Genomic DNA, 15,181 nt, shown 5'->3' with positions numbered 1-15,181 from the left:
TAAAGCTCAACATTCAGAAAACTAAGATCATTGCATCCAGTCCCATTGTTTAATGGCAAATAGATGGGGAAACAATGGAAACAGTGACAGACTTTATTTTCTTGAGCTCTAAAATCACTGCAGATGATGACTGCAGCCATGAAATCAAAAGACGCTTGCTCCTTGAAAGAAAAGCTATGACCAACCTATTGTCTATTAAAAGCTATGCAATTTAATAGACAGCATATTAAAATGCAGAGGCATTAGTTTACCAAGAAAGCTTCCAATAGTCAAAATTGGTTTTTCAAAATAGTCAAAGCTATGGTTTTTCCAGTAGTCATGTATGGATGTGAGAGTTGGACTATAAAGAAAGCTGAGCACCAAAGAATTGATGCTTTTGAACTGTGGTGTTGGAGAAGACTCTTGAGAGTCCCTTGGATTGCAAGGAGATCAAACCAATCAATCCCAAATGTTCATTGGAAGGACTGATGCTGAAGCTGAAACTCCAATACTTTGGCCTCCTGATGGAAAGAACTGACTCCTTGAAAAAGACCCTGATGCTGGGGAAGATTGAAAGTGGGAGGAGAAGGGAATGACAGAGGATGAGATGGTTGGATGGCATCATTGGCTCGATGGACATGAGTTTGAGTAAGCTCCGGGAGTTGGTGATGGACAGGGAAGCCTGGCGTGCTGCAGTCCATGGGCTTGCAAAGAGTTGGACACTACTGAGCCACTGAACTGATGATTAGGGAAAACATCATGTTGATTACTAGTTAAGCTGTGTATTTTCATATATTTGGTTCTAGTTTCAGAGTTATAATTGCTTGATATATTTTCCCAGTTCCAGTAATGTCAATTATTTTCTGAATAGACATTTTAACCTACCTAACTGGATTCATGTACTTCGTGTAGTCTTTGAGAGATGTGGCAGTTTATGATTAAACATAAATAAATACACACATACATATTCTCAATGATGAATTTCTTTTTTTCACTCAGTGTGCTCAATGGTGCCTTCAAATTAATTACTCTAGAGAAAGGATTATATTTTATGTTTGCACTCCATATTGTTATCCAAGTATATTACGGAAGGAAATACAGGATCAATCCTGATAATTTAAAAATAAAACTAGAAATTATCTTCGAATCCAGAAGCTTAAATGATAGATTATTTGTGATTTTTCCCATATGTTTAAGTAATAGTTTTAAAAGTCTGAGAATTTATAATTGAATTGTGAATCTTTTTTTCCCTGTAGGTTGGAAAAGAGACTGTTCAAACCACTGAGGATCAGATTTTGAAGAGAGATATGCCACCAGCATTTATTAAGTAAGTAATTAAACATTCTTCTATTGCTAAGCAGAATAGTCTTTTTGTTAGGAAAGGAAAAATAGTGATCGTAGAAGGAAATTTTAAAATATATAAAGCTCTGGTAACAGTTGAAGTTTCAGTTTTTCATTTTTCAACACTCAAGTTTTCTACTGTTGATTTTATTCATTGGTGTTAAACATTTTTGACATAATTTTTAATCAAACTATGACTTCTGAATTTTGTTTTTCAGAGTGGAAATGATTTAGAAACATTCTGATTTTAGCATGCATGAGTCTGGATTATGTACTGAATACTTTTGCTCAGCAATAACTGTAGATATAAACTTAAAAAAAATATTGTAACATATTTCAGTAGCATTTTAAATTTAAATTTCTAAGCATTTTGACCGATCCTATCTAAAGTAAGCAGAGTTACTAACTTTTGATTAGTTAAAGCTTCTTTATGACAGTCAAGTCCTAAGTAAAAGTAAAGGCTGATGCATAAGACAAAAAAAAAAAAAAAAAAGAACCTCTACAAGTCATTAAGAATAAGATGACTATTCGGTTAAAAAACAAAAGAGGCAAAGAATTTGAATAGGCAATTCAAACGAAAGGAAATCCAAATAGCCACTAAACCGATGAGAAAGTGCTCTATGTCATTAGTCACCAGAAAAGTACAAATTGTTCTATTATAAGCTCCTAAATTAAGAAGTCTGATGTTGTCCGTTGTTGGTGTGGATGTGGAGTAACTGGAACACCCCTATGCTGCTGTTGGGAATGTAAATTGGTACAACCACTTTGAGAAACAATGTGTCATTAGTAAAGCAGAAGATAGGCAGTTTCACTGCCTCCCAGTATGTTCCCTAAAGAAACTTATACCCTGGTACACTAGGATCTATATACAAGAATACTGATATCAACATTGTTCATGATATCATTTGTCTATCTACATTGGAATGGATAAAAACAATCATGGTATAGTCATCCGTTGAATATTAGTAGTAAAAAGTAATGAGAATATCTCATTTTAAAATGGTCAATTTTATGAATTAAAAAAAAGAATGAATGAATCTCAAAAATAATTAGGGAAGTGAATGATAGAGACAGAGATATATAGGTTGTTGTTGTTCAGTCGCTAAGTCCTGTCTGACTTTTGACGACCTCATGAATTGCAGCATGCCAGGCTTCTCTGTCTTTCACGTCTTCCAGAGTTTGCGCAAATTCATGTCTGTTGAGTTGGTGATGCCATCTAACCATCTCATAATATGTAGGTAGATTCCATCTATTTAAAGTTCAAAACCATGTAGAAATAGATTGTGTTGTTTAAGGATGCCTGTAAGGTAAAAAGATAAAGGTGAACAAGGAAATAATGAACACAGAAGTCTGAGTAGTAGTGTTTTGAGAATGAAAAAGGAGGGCTATATGAGGGAGAGAAATGCAGGGGCTTCTAAAGTGTTAATAATGTTCCATTTCTTGATTTAACTGTTCAGTTACATGAGTGGTTATTTTGTAATTATACATAGGCTTTTGCAATTTTCTGTATCTATATAATATATCACAATTCAAAATAAAGCAAAAAGTGTTCCTTTATTTTTATCTCCCTTATGCTTTATTATTTTCATTGAACAGATGCAAAATTTCACCCATATTGGTGCCTTATTTCTAACTTACTTGAGTGGGTGCTTCTACAGAACTATGTTTTTGTTAATTCTGCAGAATGTTCATGTGTTAGGAAGTAAGGTACCAGAAGCATCTGTTTTTTGCAGTCTGTTTTGTGGGAGTATCTTTTCAAACTTGCCTTCCTTGGACTTGGTGGCCTCCTAGGTTTCTTCCGGGTCTGACCAGTATGAGCCTACTTTATGTGCCATTTCATCATCATGGTAATAATTAAGAGTCCAATGCTGGCAGTTAAATGTATTATAATTAAACTTGTATTTAGTTTATAATAAAAACACAACTCTAGCTTATACCCATTTATCCCTCACCCCCTGGAAGGTACAGAGCTTGATGAGATAGTGTATAGGGAAATTCAATATCTGGTAAGTTAGACTTGATGAACCTATAAAAAGTTACTTTTAACCCTTCACATTCAAGTCTTTGAATATCATTTGATTGGTAAATGAATTTCTTTAGGAAACTGATTTCTGCTTGTTCCCAGAACTCAGTCTGTAAAGAATCTGCCTGTAGTGTAGGAGACCCAGGTTCAATCCCTGGGTCGGAAAGATCCCCTGGAGAAGGAAATGGCAACTCACTCCAGTATCTTTGCCTGGAAAATCCCATGGACAGAGGAGCTTGGCGGGCTGCAGTCCATGGGGTTGCAAAGAGTCGGGCATGACTGAGCAACTAACAGTTCACACTTCACTTCCAGAGATAAACTTTTGAAATACACTGTGTGCTGTCTCACAGGCTTCCTTGGGGACTTAGAAAAATTAAGGAGTACCCTAGTTGTGATGACATTCTCAAAAGAGTAGGTAACTTTAAAACAAAGCAAAACTTCGTTGATCACCCTTGGTGGTAACTAGGTCCCCAGCCCCTTACTCTGGTAATGGAAAATTTAAAGAAAAGAGTTAAGAGCTTCCTCAAAAAATTGAAAATAGAACTATCACATTATCCAGCAATTCAACTTCTGGGTATTTATGTTAAGGAAACAAAATTACTCATCTTGAAAATCTATCTGCACCCCTTGTTCATTGCAGCATCTTTTACATAGTCAAGATATGGAAACAATCTAAGTATTCATCAATGGGTGAATTGATATAGAAGATGTGAAATATATATTATTCAGCCATAGAAAAGAAGAAAAGTCTGCTGTTTGTAACAACATGGATGGACCCTGAGGGCTTATGCTAAGTGAAATAAGTCAAAGAAAGACAAATATTGTATGATTTATATGTGGAATATTTTGAAAAATGAATTCGTAGGTAAAGAGAACAGATGGGTGGTTGTCAGAGGTGGGGAGGTGGAGGGATGTGTCAAAAAGCACTGACTTCTAGTTATAAAATAAATAAGTCATGGAGATACAACGTAGAGCATGGTGAATATAGTTAACAATACTGTATTGTATATTTGAAAGTTCCTGAGAGCAGATCTTAAAAGTTCTCATCAAAAGAGAAAAAAAATTATAACTATCCTTTCTCTCCTATGTGTACTTTATTTCACAGTAACCTAATAGCCCTAATTGATGAGGGGAATTCTAACCAGTAAATGTGGAATAAATGACGAATTAGAAGTTGTCTTTGTGTAACATTTAATGAAACCATTGATTTAGGAAAGGATCATCAATGGATGAAACCATTTAGAGGTTTTAACCTTTATCATACTATGGGGGGAAATCCCTGGTTTCCTTGAGGAGTCAGAAGAAAACATTGTGTTATGACCAACTGAAGTAATTACTGAGCAGTTTTTTAAAAGTACATGTCTTAATATGCCACTCTCTGAAATGTTACCTGAAAATAACCTGGAGTACAGAAATAATATGACTGTGGTTATCAACCAGATATGGAGAAAAATAAATATTCTTTGGTTTAAAACATCAGGCCTCTTTATACTTTTCTTTGGAATGCAAAATGAAGCAAAAAATAGCTTTAGTAGATGCCTTGACTAGGATGGGGAGGGGACAGAGAGGGAAACAGATGGAAGCAATTAATGACATCCTTGGAACTGTTGAGTAGGACATTCTTTTGGGCTGTTTGGTTGATGTTTGGAAGTTTCCAGGGCATGATAGACTGGTGCTTCCTCTGCCTCCACTTTCACAAGCGTTTCTAAATAGTGTCTGCTTTGGGAACACTAAAAAATAAGTTAAAAAATTTATTCTTAGATCAGTCTCTTCTAGATTGTTAAAATGTCAGGGCTAAAGAAAACAGAAGACTGGTGATCTATAGATGGATTTATACCTAAGCAATCTGATGTAGATGTAGAGATTTTTAAAGGGAAAGATGTCATTTTCAGATTCTTTGATTTTATCAGGTTTTGAGGGGATCTTAAAATCATAGTCTAATTGTGTGACTGGCAATTAAGGGGGCATGCTGGAATGTTACAGAATGTTTTAGTATCAGCTAAAGATTATACATTTGGGTTGTAACTATGGATAAGGGACTTCTAATGATTGGCAATTTGTTATTATAAAACTGAAGGCCATTTTAATATATAACAAGATTTGCTTTGTCACACGAAGACTTGTTCTTGGGTGGAGCAAAAGTTATCTGATCCCTGACTGCACTGGCAGATAGAGTTTACAATTTACTAATTTTACCGAAGATTGCATTAATAGCCACGCTGTTGCACAAGAGGTGTAGGGTTGCATGATGGTTGCCATAGACAGTGTGATCTTCATGGACTTCAGCAGTGCCATGGTCATGCTATACTGTTAAAATATTGCTTAGACTCACCCTATAAGAAGTCATTTGTTCCCTTAGAGTCTGGCAGCAGGAGAGTCAGCTGCTGTACTCCATGTTTTATTTTGTGTCATTGTCATCAATCACTGTTATCAGGCAGTGGCAGCAGCGATAATATTTATGTGCAATTGATTGATTAATGGGCTAGACACACTAATTGGTTAATTGAGTATTTACTGATGACTTTTTATGTGTGTCGTGTGCTAAGTCCTACATAGAATAGCAGTTTGTATCATTCTTATTATGAATGATCACTGGTAAGATGTATTACAAATTATTTAGTAATAGTGATAAAGTGCCAAAGTTTACAAGCGCTTGGTTTTTTTTTCAGTGTAAATTGATCATATTCAAGATCACATATATAATAACATCCCTCTCATTCCAACTCACTAGGTTTCAGTTTTTTCCTTTTACCTTTTATTGAAGTATAATATGTTCACCAGCTTTTTATTATGCTTTCTTTAGTGGGGGAGAAATTAGTGGAAATATAGATATTGTGGCTGAAAACTGTGCATAATTCCAGGTATACCCAAGAGGGTAGGTCATATATGAGAGTTTTATTCTTCTGTGTATCATGGAGTGAATAAGGTGACCTGCTATTACAAAGAGATTTTTTATTTCCTTTTTTTTTTTTCCTGCTCTCTTATTATTATTTTTTTATTTTATTTTTAAACTTTACAGTATTGTATTATTTCCTTTTTTAATATTTATTTATTTTGGCTGTACTGGGTCTTTGTTGCAGCACATGGACTTTCTCTAGTTGGTGGTATGAGGGCTCTCCAGTTGCTGACCATGGGCTTTGTTGCCCTGAGACATGCAGGATCTTAGTTCCCTGACCAGGGATCAAACCTGTATCTTCTGCATTAGAAGGTGGATTCCTAATCACTGAACCACTAGGAAAGTCCCTGCAAAGAGGTTTTTGAGAAAATGCTTTAAGAAGTTTCAAATTGAAGAGGTGTAAAACAGACTGATTCAACTGTAATAGAAGTTCTGAGGAGTGCTATCATTTTAGGTAGAAATAGTAGGAAGACGTTTCATGTAGGAAGTGGGACTTGGGTGGATAGCGGGAGGGAAAAAGGAGCATACTGGAAATGGGGACAGGTGTGGTGAGAAAGGAAAATACTCCAGGTGGAATGAATAGCATGAGTCAGTCATGGGGGCTGTGAGGAAAGGAAGTCACAGTGGGAGTGATGGGAACTGAGCTTGGGTAGCTGGGCCACATGATGCAGCCCTTGGAGGCCAGGTAGGGGAATTTGGAGTTGGGTGCAGGGAAACTTTGCACTTCTTGAACAGTAAGTAGAATGACAAAATGAAGGCAGTTTTTCAGGAAGATTCATAGCCGATACAAGGTGAATAATAGGTAGGTGTTAGTGAAGGAGAGTAAACTGTATGTCAAAACGACCAGATTCATTTTCTGTCAGCATGGATTTGCTTCAGGTTGATTTCTTGTAGGTAAAAAAATGTTTATGTCAAACTATTTTATTTGCCTCAGAAAAATTGCTGTTGTGGTATACAGTGGAATTTCATTCTTATTTCTGCAATGGAGCAGAAATGGATAAGGAAGGCAGTTCTTGACTCTTACCCAGGGGTGTTCAGTGTCTGAGCACGTCCAAAAGTGTCTGAGCATGTCCAAAAGTGTTACCTGTGAGGTAGTCTTGCGGTATGAACTTATTTAAAAGGGCACAGTGCATTTTGTCTGTTGGCAGGCAGATGACAGTTTCATTTAGAGCTGGGAGGTGTCGCCACTCTGTCTCAGGGCTGTTCTGCACAGTCTGCTTGAAATCATCAAAACTTGGATTGAGTCACTAGTTTGGACTATTTTTGAAACATATTGTAATGTTTATGCCTATCAAATAAAAGAATGTTCCTAAAATACTTTGTAAAAGGGTGTATGTGGTATTGGAAATGTACAGAATGGCCATTAATCATATTTCCTAGGAAATTGTCTTGTTTTGACCCTTAAACTTTATTAGGTAAGCACAATTATAGTCTGTATTTGATATAATTTTATCTTGACTGATATTCATGTACAAAGAAATTTCTAAAGGATTTAAACATGCTTACACTTAATTTAGGTCTCTTCTGACCAAAAGTAGTAGTGCTGTATTTTTAGATCACAAGCCCTCATAATTAGCTTTTTTCATTGCTTTGATCTTGAACACTCTGAATAATTTGTGACGAAATCTGAATTTTCAAACACTCTTCTTGGTGAAAGTGGCCAGCACATCTTTTTAAAGTATTAATTCTTTGATTAATACTCAATGCACTTTGCTTCTCTGGGGCTAAGGTGTGATTCTAATTTTTTTTTCCAAGTGTTTTTGTGATCCTTTCCATTGCTGCTTTAAGAGATTTTTGTCACTTAACATAGCTGACCAAGTAGCATCTGCCAGCTGATTTGTTGCACCTTTGACCTAGAGCAAGCATTTAGACTTTAAATAGTTCACCTTTGAACTTGCCATATTAAACATAGTTGAGTACTACTTGTTTTTCATAGACTTTCTCAAACAAAAATGATTGAAATTTTGAGTCTTCTCAGTAATGAACTCTGAGTATTTTATTAACTTGTGGGAGAGTTCTAAACATGTTGGCAGGGATTTAACCCTCATTTTACTTTGTATACCTTAATAATTAAGAGGTAAACAAGTAATACTTGAAACATGCAATACTTTGGTTTCCATTGCCAACAGACTAGTCATAGTAACATGATTGAGGAAAACTCAAGGGGCCAAGGGGACTCACATTTATTATGTATTATTGGGTGAGGTACTTACGTATTTTTATTTTCTCATGTAATTCTGAGAACACCAACTTCAAAGTATTAATACATTCATTTTATAGATAAGAAAACTAAGGTTTGATAAACATTTTTTAAAATTTTATTTTATTTTTAAATTTTACAATATTGTATTAGTTTTGCCAAATATCGAAATGAATCCGCCACAGGTATACCTGTGTTCCCCATCCTGAACCCCCCTCCCTCCTCCCTCCCCATACCCTCCCTGTGGGTCGTCCCAGTGCACCAGCCCCAAGCATCCAGTATCGTGCATTGAACCTGGACTGGCGACTCGTTTCATACATGATATTATACATGTTTCAATGCCATTCTCCCAAATTTCTCCACCCTCTCCTTCTCCCACAGAGTCCATAAGACTGATCTATACATCAGTGTCTCTTTTGCTGTCTAGGTTTGATAAACATTAACTCACCTAAGTTTGCTCATGTAAATGGAAGAGCATGTTTCCTGTTGATGGTCTTGTGGTGTCCAAGTGTGTGTTCTTTTCATAATCTGACTTCCAAGAAGTCATGTAGTCCACCCCTCTCTTTTTTAGGCAGTAATAACTTTATGGGCTCTCCTAGTGGCTGAGATGGTAAAGAATCTGCCTGCAATGCAGGAGACCCTGATTGGATCCCTGGGTCAGGAAGATCCCCTGGAAAAGGGAATGACTACACACTCTAGTATTCTTGCCTGCAGAATCATGAATCATGGACAGAGGAGCCTGGCAGGCTATAGTTCATGGGGTCACAGAGAGTCAGACACGACTGAGTGACTTTCACATTTTCCTTTTTTTTTTTTTTTTTTTTAATCAGTAAGAACAGGCAGCTGAGCAGCAACACTGCAAGGCTGTACAGGACCAGCCACCCCACCTTGCGGAACATGGTGGTCCTGAGCCGTGACGCCGCCTGGGCACAGGCGAGGAGCTCGCGCAGCCTCCTTTTGTTTTTTAACTAACTTTATACAACTCTGAGGATAACTATTTACAGTTTTCTTAAGTATTTCCAAAGGAGGAATTTTACGGATGTAATTTGTGATGTACTGCACACACAGTTCTTAACCTATATAGAAGTTAAAGTCATAATATTTTAAAATTAAAAAAAATCATAGAGATTATATAATCCAACTGCTTTATTATATAGATGAATTGAGGCCATTGGCTACCCCAACACTACCCTGCAAATATAAACAGAAACACTAAAAGTAATTAGCGACTAAAATTCCCTTACTTATTACCTTCACTATTGCTATAAAGGTCCATTCTCAAATTAAGACGTTCGCAAAATTAGCGCTTTTTTCCCCATCTACTTAAAATCTTTATTGTTCTTTTCTTAGTAGATGCAAGAGAACCTTATAAAAATAGCTCTATTTCTGTTATGGACAATATGCATATAAATGAGACAAGATTTATTTATAAAATAATATTCAGAAACTATACCTGGAGGATAATTGTTTTGTGTATTTTCTGTGCTACAAAGTAAAATGCCTTTGAAATGCATGTATAAATAATGTAAATACATTTTAGCTATGGAAAATAAATAAAATTCCGACATTAACAAATTGAAAAAAAAATAGCTCTATTTCTTGAATACCTTTTATGAGCTGGTACTTTCTTTTGTTGTTTAATGCACCTCATCTTGCAGATGAGGAAGCTGAGACTCAGTAGTTCACAGTAATTTGTTGAAAGTTACACAGTACATAAATGGCAGAGTTAAGATTCAAACCCTAGACTATCTGACTCCCAGGCTTGTACTCAATCTAGCATGCTAAGAATGTTTTTTGCCCTTCCTTGTAAGAATCTCTTCTCATAACATATTAGTTACTGTGAGGCTTAAATGAGTGAGATAATATATGTAAAAATACCTGAAAAAATTTTTTCCTGATTATTAGCTTCCTTCTTGAACTTCTCGATCTTTTTTTCTCAATCATTTTCTCCAAATAAACTCAGTTACTTTTTAAGCTTTTTTCATAGAAGAGTCTCCTCTAATTTATTCTCCTGTAGTAAGACCTTTTTTTAAAAATAAAAGTCATGATTGCTTGTTTTTATTGAATACTTTTTCTGTATCTGCTCAGATAATCATGTGGTTTTTATCCTTTACTCTGTAAGATGGTCTTTGGTCTACTCCATAAATATCAGCTTTTCTGATGGTGACCTGTATATGCATTTCTTTTTCTTTTTTGGCCACTCTGCATAGCTTGCTGGATCTTAGTTCCCCGGCCAGGAATCAAACCTAGGCCCCAGCAGTCAAAGTATGAAGGCCTAATCATTGGGCCCCCAGGGAATTATCCCACCTGTGCATTTCTGAGACAAACACTATGTGATTGTGATTTAGAAAAGAAAATGCAGTGCTAAATTCAACTTTAATATTTTTAAAAGGCTTTGCTTCTTAGTTCCTGAGGGGTCTTGATCTATAATTTTCTTTTGTTATTCTGTTTCTTACCCTGTTTTGTTATCAAGGTTATTTTGATCTCATAAAATAAGATTTCTAGTCTTTGAAACATTTTATGTAACAAAAGGATTGTCTATCCTTGAAAGTTTGGCAAAACTTGTTTCTAAAACTTTCTCTGGGTCTGGTGTCCTTTAGAGGAAGAAGAAATTCGATTACTCTTTCAGATTCCTTTTATTATCTAATTCAGGTTTTATTAAATTCATTTTGAGTTAGCTTTAGCAATCTGATTCTTTTCTAAGAAATTATCCATTTCATCTCTCCTTTTTTGTTCAGTATTGTTGACTTCTGCTTTTTTTCTTATCACTCTTATGGGGGGATTTATATTTTATTATTTTTTTCCAAAATCTGTTTCATTAAATTCTGCTCTTATATTCATTGTTTAGTTAAGTTTATTATATGAATATCTTATTTTCAATATTTCTTTTATGTTCAGTATTTCTTGTTTTTAATAAATATATTTTGAGCTCTCAGTTTTGCTCTAAGTCTGACTACAAGCTTGTAAACAGCTTATAGGTACTTACGCTGCTGCTGCTGCTGCTAAGTTGCTTCAGTCGTGTCCAACTCTGCGATGCAATAGATGGCAGCCCACCAGGCTCCCCCGTCCCTGGGATTCTCCAGGCAAGAACACTGGAGTGGGTAGCCTTTCCCTTCTCCAGGGGGTGTTCCCAACCCAGGGATTGAACCCACGTCTCCTGCATTGCAGGTGGATTCTTGACCAGCTGAGCCACAAGGGAAGCCCACTTACATATAGTAGTTCAGCCCTAAATATTTTGTAGTTTTGATGTGAATTCCTCTTACCTATGTGTATTATTTAGTAGTACATTTAAAAATTCCTTTTGCTACAGGCATACTTCAGAGATATTGTAGGTTCAGTTCCAGATTATTGCAGTATTTGCAATAAAGCAAGTCACATGAATTTTTTTTCCCAGTGTATATAAAAGTCATTTACACTATAGTCTGTTAATTGTGCAATAACATTATGTCTTAAAAAAAGCAATGTACATACCTCAATTTAAAAAATCTTATTACTAAAAAATGCCAAAGCAATTACAGTAATAACATCAAAGTTCACCATAACAAATATAATAATGATGAAAAATCTTGAAATATTGTTAGAATTATCAAAATGTGACACAGAGACATAAAGTAAGCAAATGATGTTGAAAAAATGGTGCCTACAGTTTTGTTCAACACAGAGCTGCCACAAACCTCCAATTTGTAAAAAACACAGTATCTGCTAAATGCAGTGAATTGAAGCACAGTAAAATGAGATATGTCTGTATCTTTTGATTGTTAATATTTCTGATTTAATTGCTTTATGACCAGCAGTCAAGATGTATTATTGATTCTTGGAAATTCTGTGACATAATAAGTGGTCACTGTTGGTAAGTATACTGTGTGTGTTTAAAAAGAAAGTGTATTCTCTTCTGCTTGGGTGTAGAGTTCTCTTTTTATCAATTAGACCAACATATAAATATTATTGATCTGACTTGTTATATAGTCTTACTATAGATCATAAATTGTTTATGATTAAGGTCTGTTGAAATCTACAATAATTGTAGATTTGTCAGTTTTCCTCATAATTGTCAATTTTAACTTTATATGTTTCAAAGCAGTATTATTTAGTCGTTACAAGCTTATGATTCTCTGGGTCCTAAATTATGTTCATTATTTTGTTACTAGCCTTTCTTAAGAATGACTGTTGCTTGATGTTAAGCCTACTGTTGACTTTTATTTCCAGATTTTTTCTTTTTTAAACCACATCTTAGATTTTGTAAGTTTTTTTCATAAGTAAAAATATTTTCTTATTGTGTCTGTGCTCAGTTGTGTCTGGCTCTTTGCAACCCCGTGGACTGTAAACTGCCAAGCTCCTCTGTCCACAGGATTATCCCAGCAAGAATACTGGAGTGGATTGCCATTTCCTCCTCAAAGGGATCTTCTCAATCCAGGGATTGAACCCACTGGATTCTCCTGCATTATCAGGCTGGTTCTTTACCACTGAACCACCTAGGAATCTCTTATGGTGTCTATTCCACTTCATTTGTGTTTAGGTATTTACACTTCTGCTGTGTCATTACATTAGCAGTCATTACATACTGGTGTAGAATAGTGATTGTTAACTTTTTTTCAGCATAAGACCTTCAAGTAATAATGGTAAACTATTACGAGTTAATTAAGAATATATAAGAATAAAGGTTACAATGAATTTATAATGTTTTAAAGTAGATTTTGATTTTACTTATCGTGACAACATCAACATACATTTGAAAACTACTAGTATCTGTAATGGAGAAGGCAATGGCACCCCACTCCAGTACTCTTGCCTGGCAAATCCCATGGACGGAGGAGCCTGGTGGGCTGCAGTCCATGGGGTCGCTAAGAGTCGAACAGGACTGAGCGACTTCACTTTCAATTTTCACTTTCATGCACTGGAGAAGGAAATGGCAACCCACTCCAGTGTTCTTGCCTGGAGAATGCCAGGGACGGGGGAGCCTGGTGGGCTGCCGTCTGTGGGGTCGCACAGAGTCGGACACGACTGAAGTGACTTAGCAGCAGCAGCAGCAGCAGTATCTGTAAGACACACTTATTTCTATGTTTATCTGTTTCTGCCGTAACCCTAGCATGAGATGGAAGAAAGACCAGAGGAGCTGATGGACCTGTAAATAGCAGTGTTCTTGATTGAACCTTGTAGGCTCTGAATCCCCTCTTCCTTCACAGATGCTAGATTTGAACAGGAGGTGAAAGAAGATGGGGAGAAAGACTAGGACTAGTCATTCAGGCTTTAAAGGATACAAAAGGTTGTGACTCACACTGTCTTTCAAATAACCTGCCACCAAAACTTGAGGAGGATGTAACTTGGGCAGCAGTGACACTTCAAACCTTCTCATCCCCACCACGCTGCTTCTCTTTCAGTTATCTCTGGGCTTTGGTTTTGTTTGAAGGGGAAGTTGAAACTGGCTGCATAGCTTCTAATATCATATGAAATAAAAGAATTTAGTGAGCCTTTGATGTTTATGTGTGTTTTAGCTCTGTTATCTCAATGTACATGTTCTAGCAAAAACAGTTTGGTGTTGCCCTTAAAGGGTTTTGAATTTTTTCAGTATGACTCATGACTCATTGTGGTTTTTAATTTTAGTCAAAATTACTGTCACTGAGTTAGGTCAGGAAAGGAATGATTTGTGGATAAGCCCTGTAGGATCTTCAAATCTAGGAGCCCAGGGTTGGAACAGTGTGTTACCATGCAGCGTACACGTGGGTCAGTTGGTGCTGGGCATTTGCTACTTGAGCTAGATTAGAGTTTATCATTGAACTCAGTGTTCCTGACTCCCTCCTAAAAACTGTAACTGCTTGTGGCCTTCACTCAGGTTTCTGGATGACTAATGGCTAAGGCTCCCTGACCTTTCTCAAAATGGCAATGCCAGGAGCAAAGCATATTGGTTTGTCCTGGGTTGCCACAGAATGAGTCTAGCTTTTGCTATTTTAAAGTAAAATTTGTGCCAAATGGCGAGTATATAAAAGAATATTTTCTCATATCTCCCAGAGTCTTTTGAAATCTGTATATATATTATTATCATTTCTTAAAGATTTTATGTATATGCACAAAAGAGATGAGGATAGACTGGGTTGACTACAGGCCATTCTTCCTGTTTGAGGGGAACTAGAAGGACTGTACTCTCAGTTGTTTATGCCTGGAATTTCATTAGAGCTCATTTGTCAGGTTAACAGTTTAAATGCTTGAATACCTAGGAAAGGCGGAATCTTTGAGGCATCAGCAATCGTTTTTACTGATCTTGGGTTAGGTTCTAAATTTAGGAAAGCAGAGGATATTTGAGTGCTTACCCCTTACCCTCAACCCCTGGCCTCTCACCCAGGCCTTATATTTGTGAAGGGCCTGGGCTTCAATATTTTCTTCAAATGATACCATGTATATAGTCCCAGAGGAAAAAAGGCAGTCTTAAAAGAAAATCTTTATCATGCAATTAAAATTTCTCAATGTAAAGACTTAAATATTCTACTATGTTTATAACCTTGTTTTGGCATTTCTTTGATGGGTTTCTCAAATGGAAGTGACCTGGCCCTTTCATGATCTCCGAGAGACCCTGCCCAGATAAGAAGGGAGGGGAGGTCTGAACATGCATTAAGAAGACAGCAGGAAGAGCCTGGCCAGTCGATTTTGCCTGTGAGGTCATTATGCCAGGGTCCGCCTGGTTGGAAATGGTCATGTTGGGTGCCATGGCTACAGTGGCGGAAACCTCATCACTAGCTGATTGTGTTCT

At 36.4% G+C, this 15,181-nt stretch overlaps 1 protein-coding gene across 4 annotated transcripts in view; it reads left to right on the top strand.

The window, feature by feature from the left end:
* The window catches only part of VCL (vinculin), a 112,618-nt gene that overhangs the window by 41,384 nt on the left and 56,053 nt on the right, over positions 1 to 15,181 (top strand). For all 4 annotated transcript variants that reach the window (XM_086381933.1, XM_086381931.1, XM_086381932.1 and 1 more), the window contains exon 2: positions 1,236 to 1,306. In XM_086381933.1, the coding sequence (XP_086238059.1) occupies positions 1,236 to 1,306 (71 nt within the window). The remainder of the gene's footprint in view (positions 1 to 1,235; positions 1,307 to 15,181) is intronic.

The sequence above is a fragment of the Bos grunniens genome, chromosome 28 (genome assembly GCF_055505025.1).
Source record: "Bos grunniens cultivar Pamir isolate PY7600 chromosome 28, Bosgru_T2T1.0, whole genome shotgun sequence".
In the NCBI taxonomy this organism is placed as follows: Eukaryota; Metazoa; Chordata; class Mammalia; order Artiodactyla; family Bovidae; genus Bos; species Bos grunniens.
Note: the sequence above shows the minus strand (reverse complement) of the source record. Positions and strands in the feature narration are given on the sequence as shown.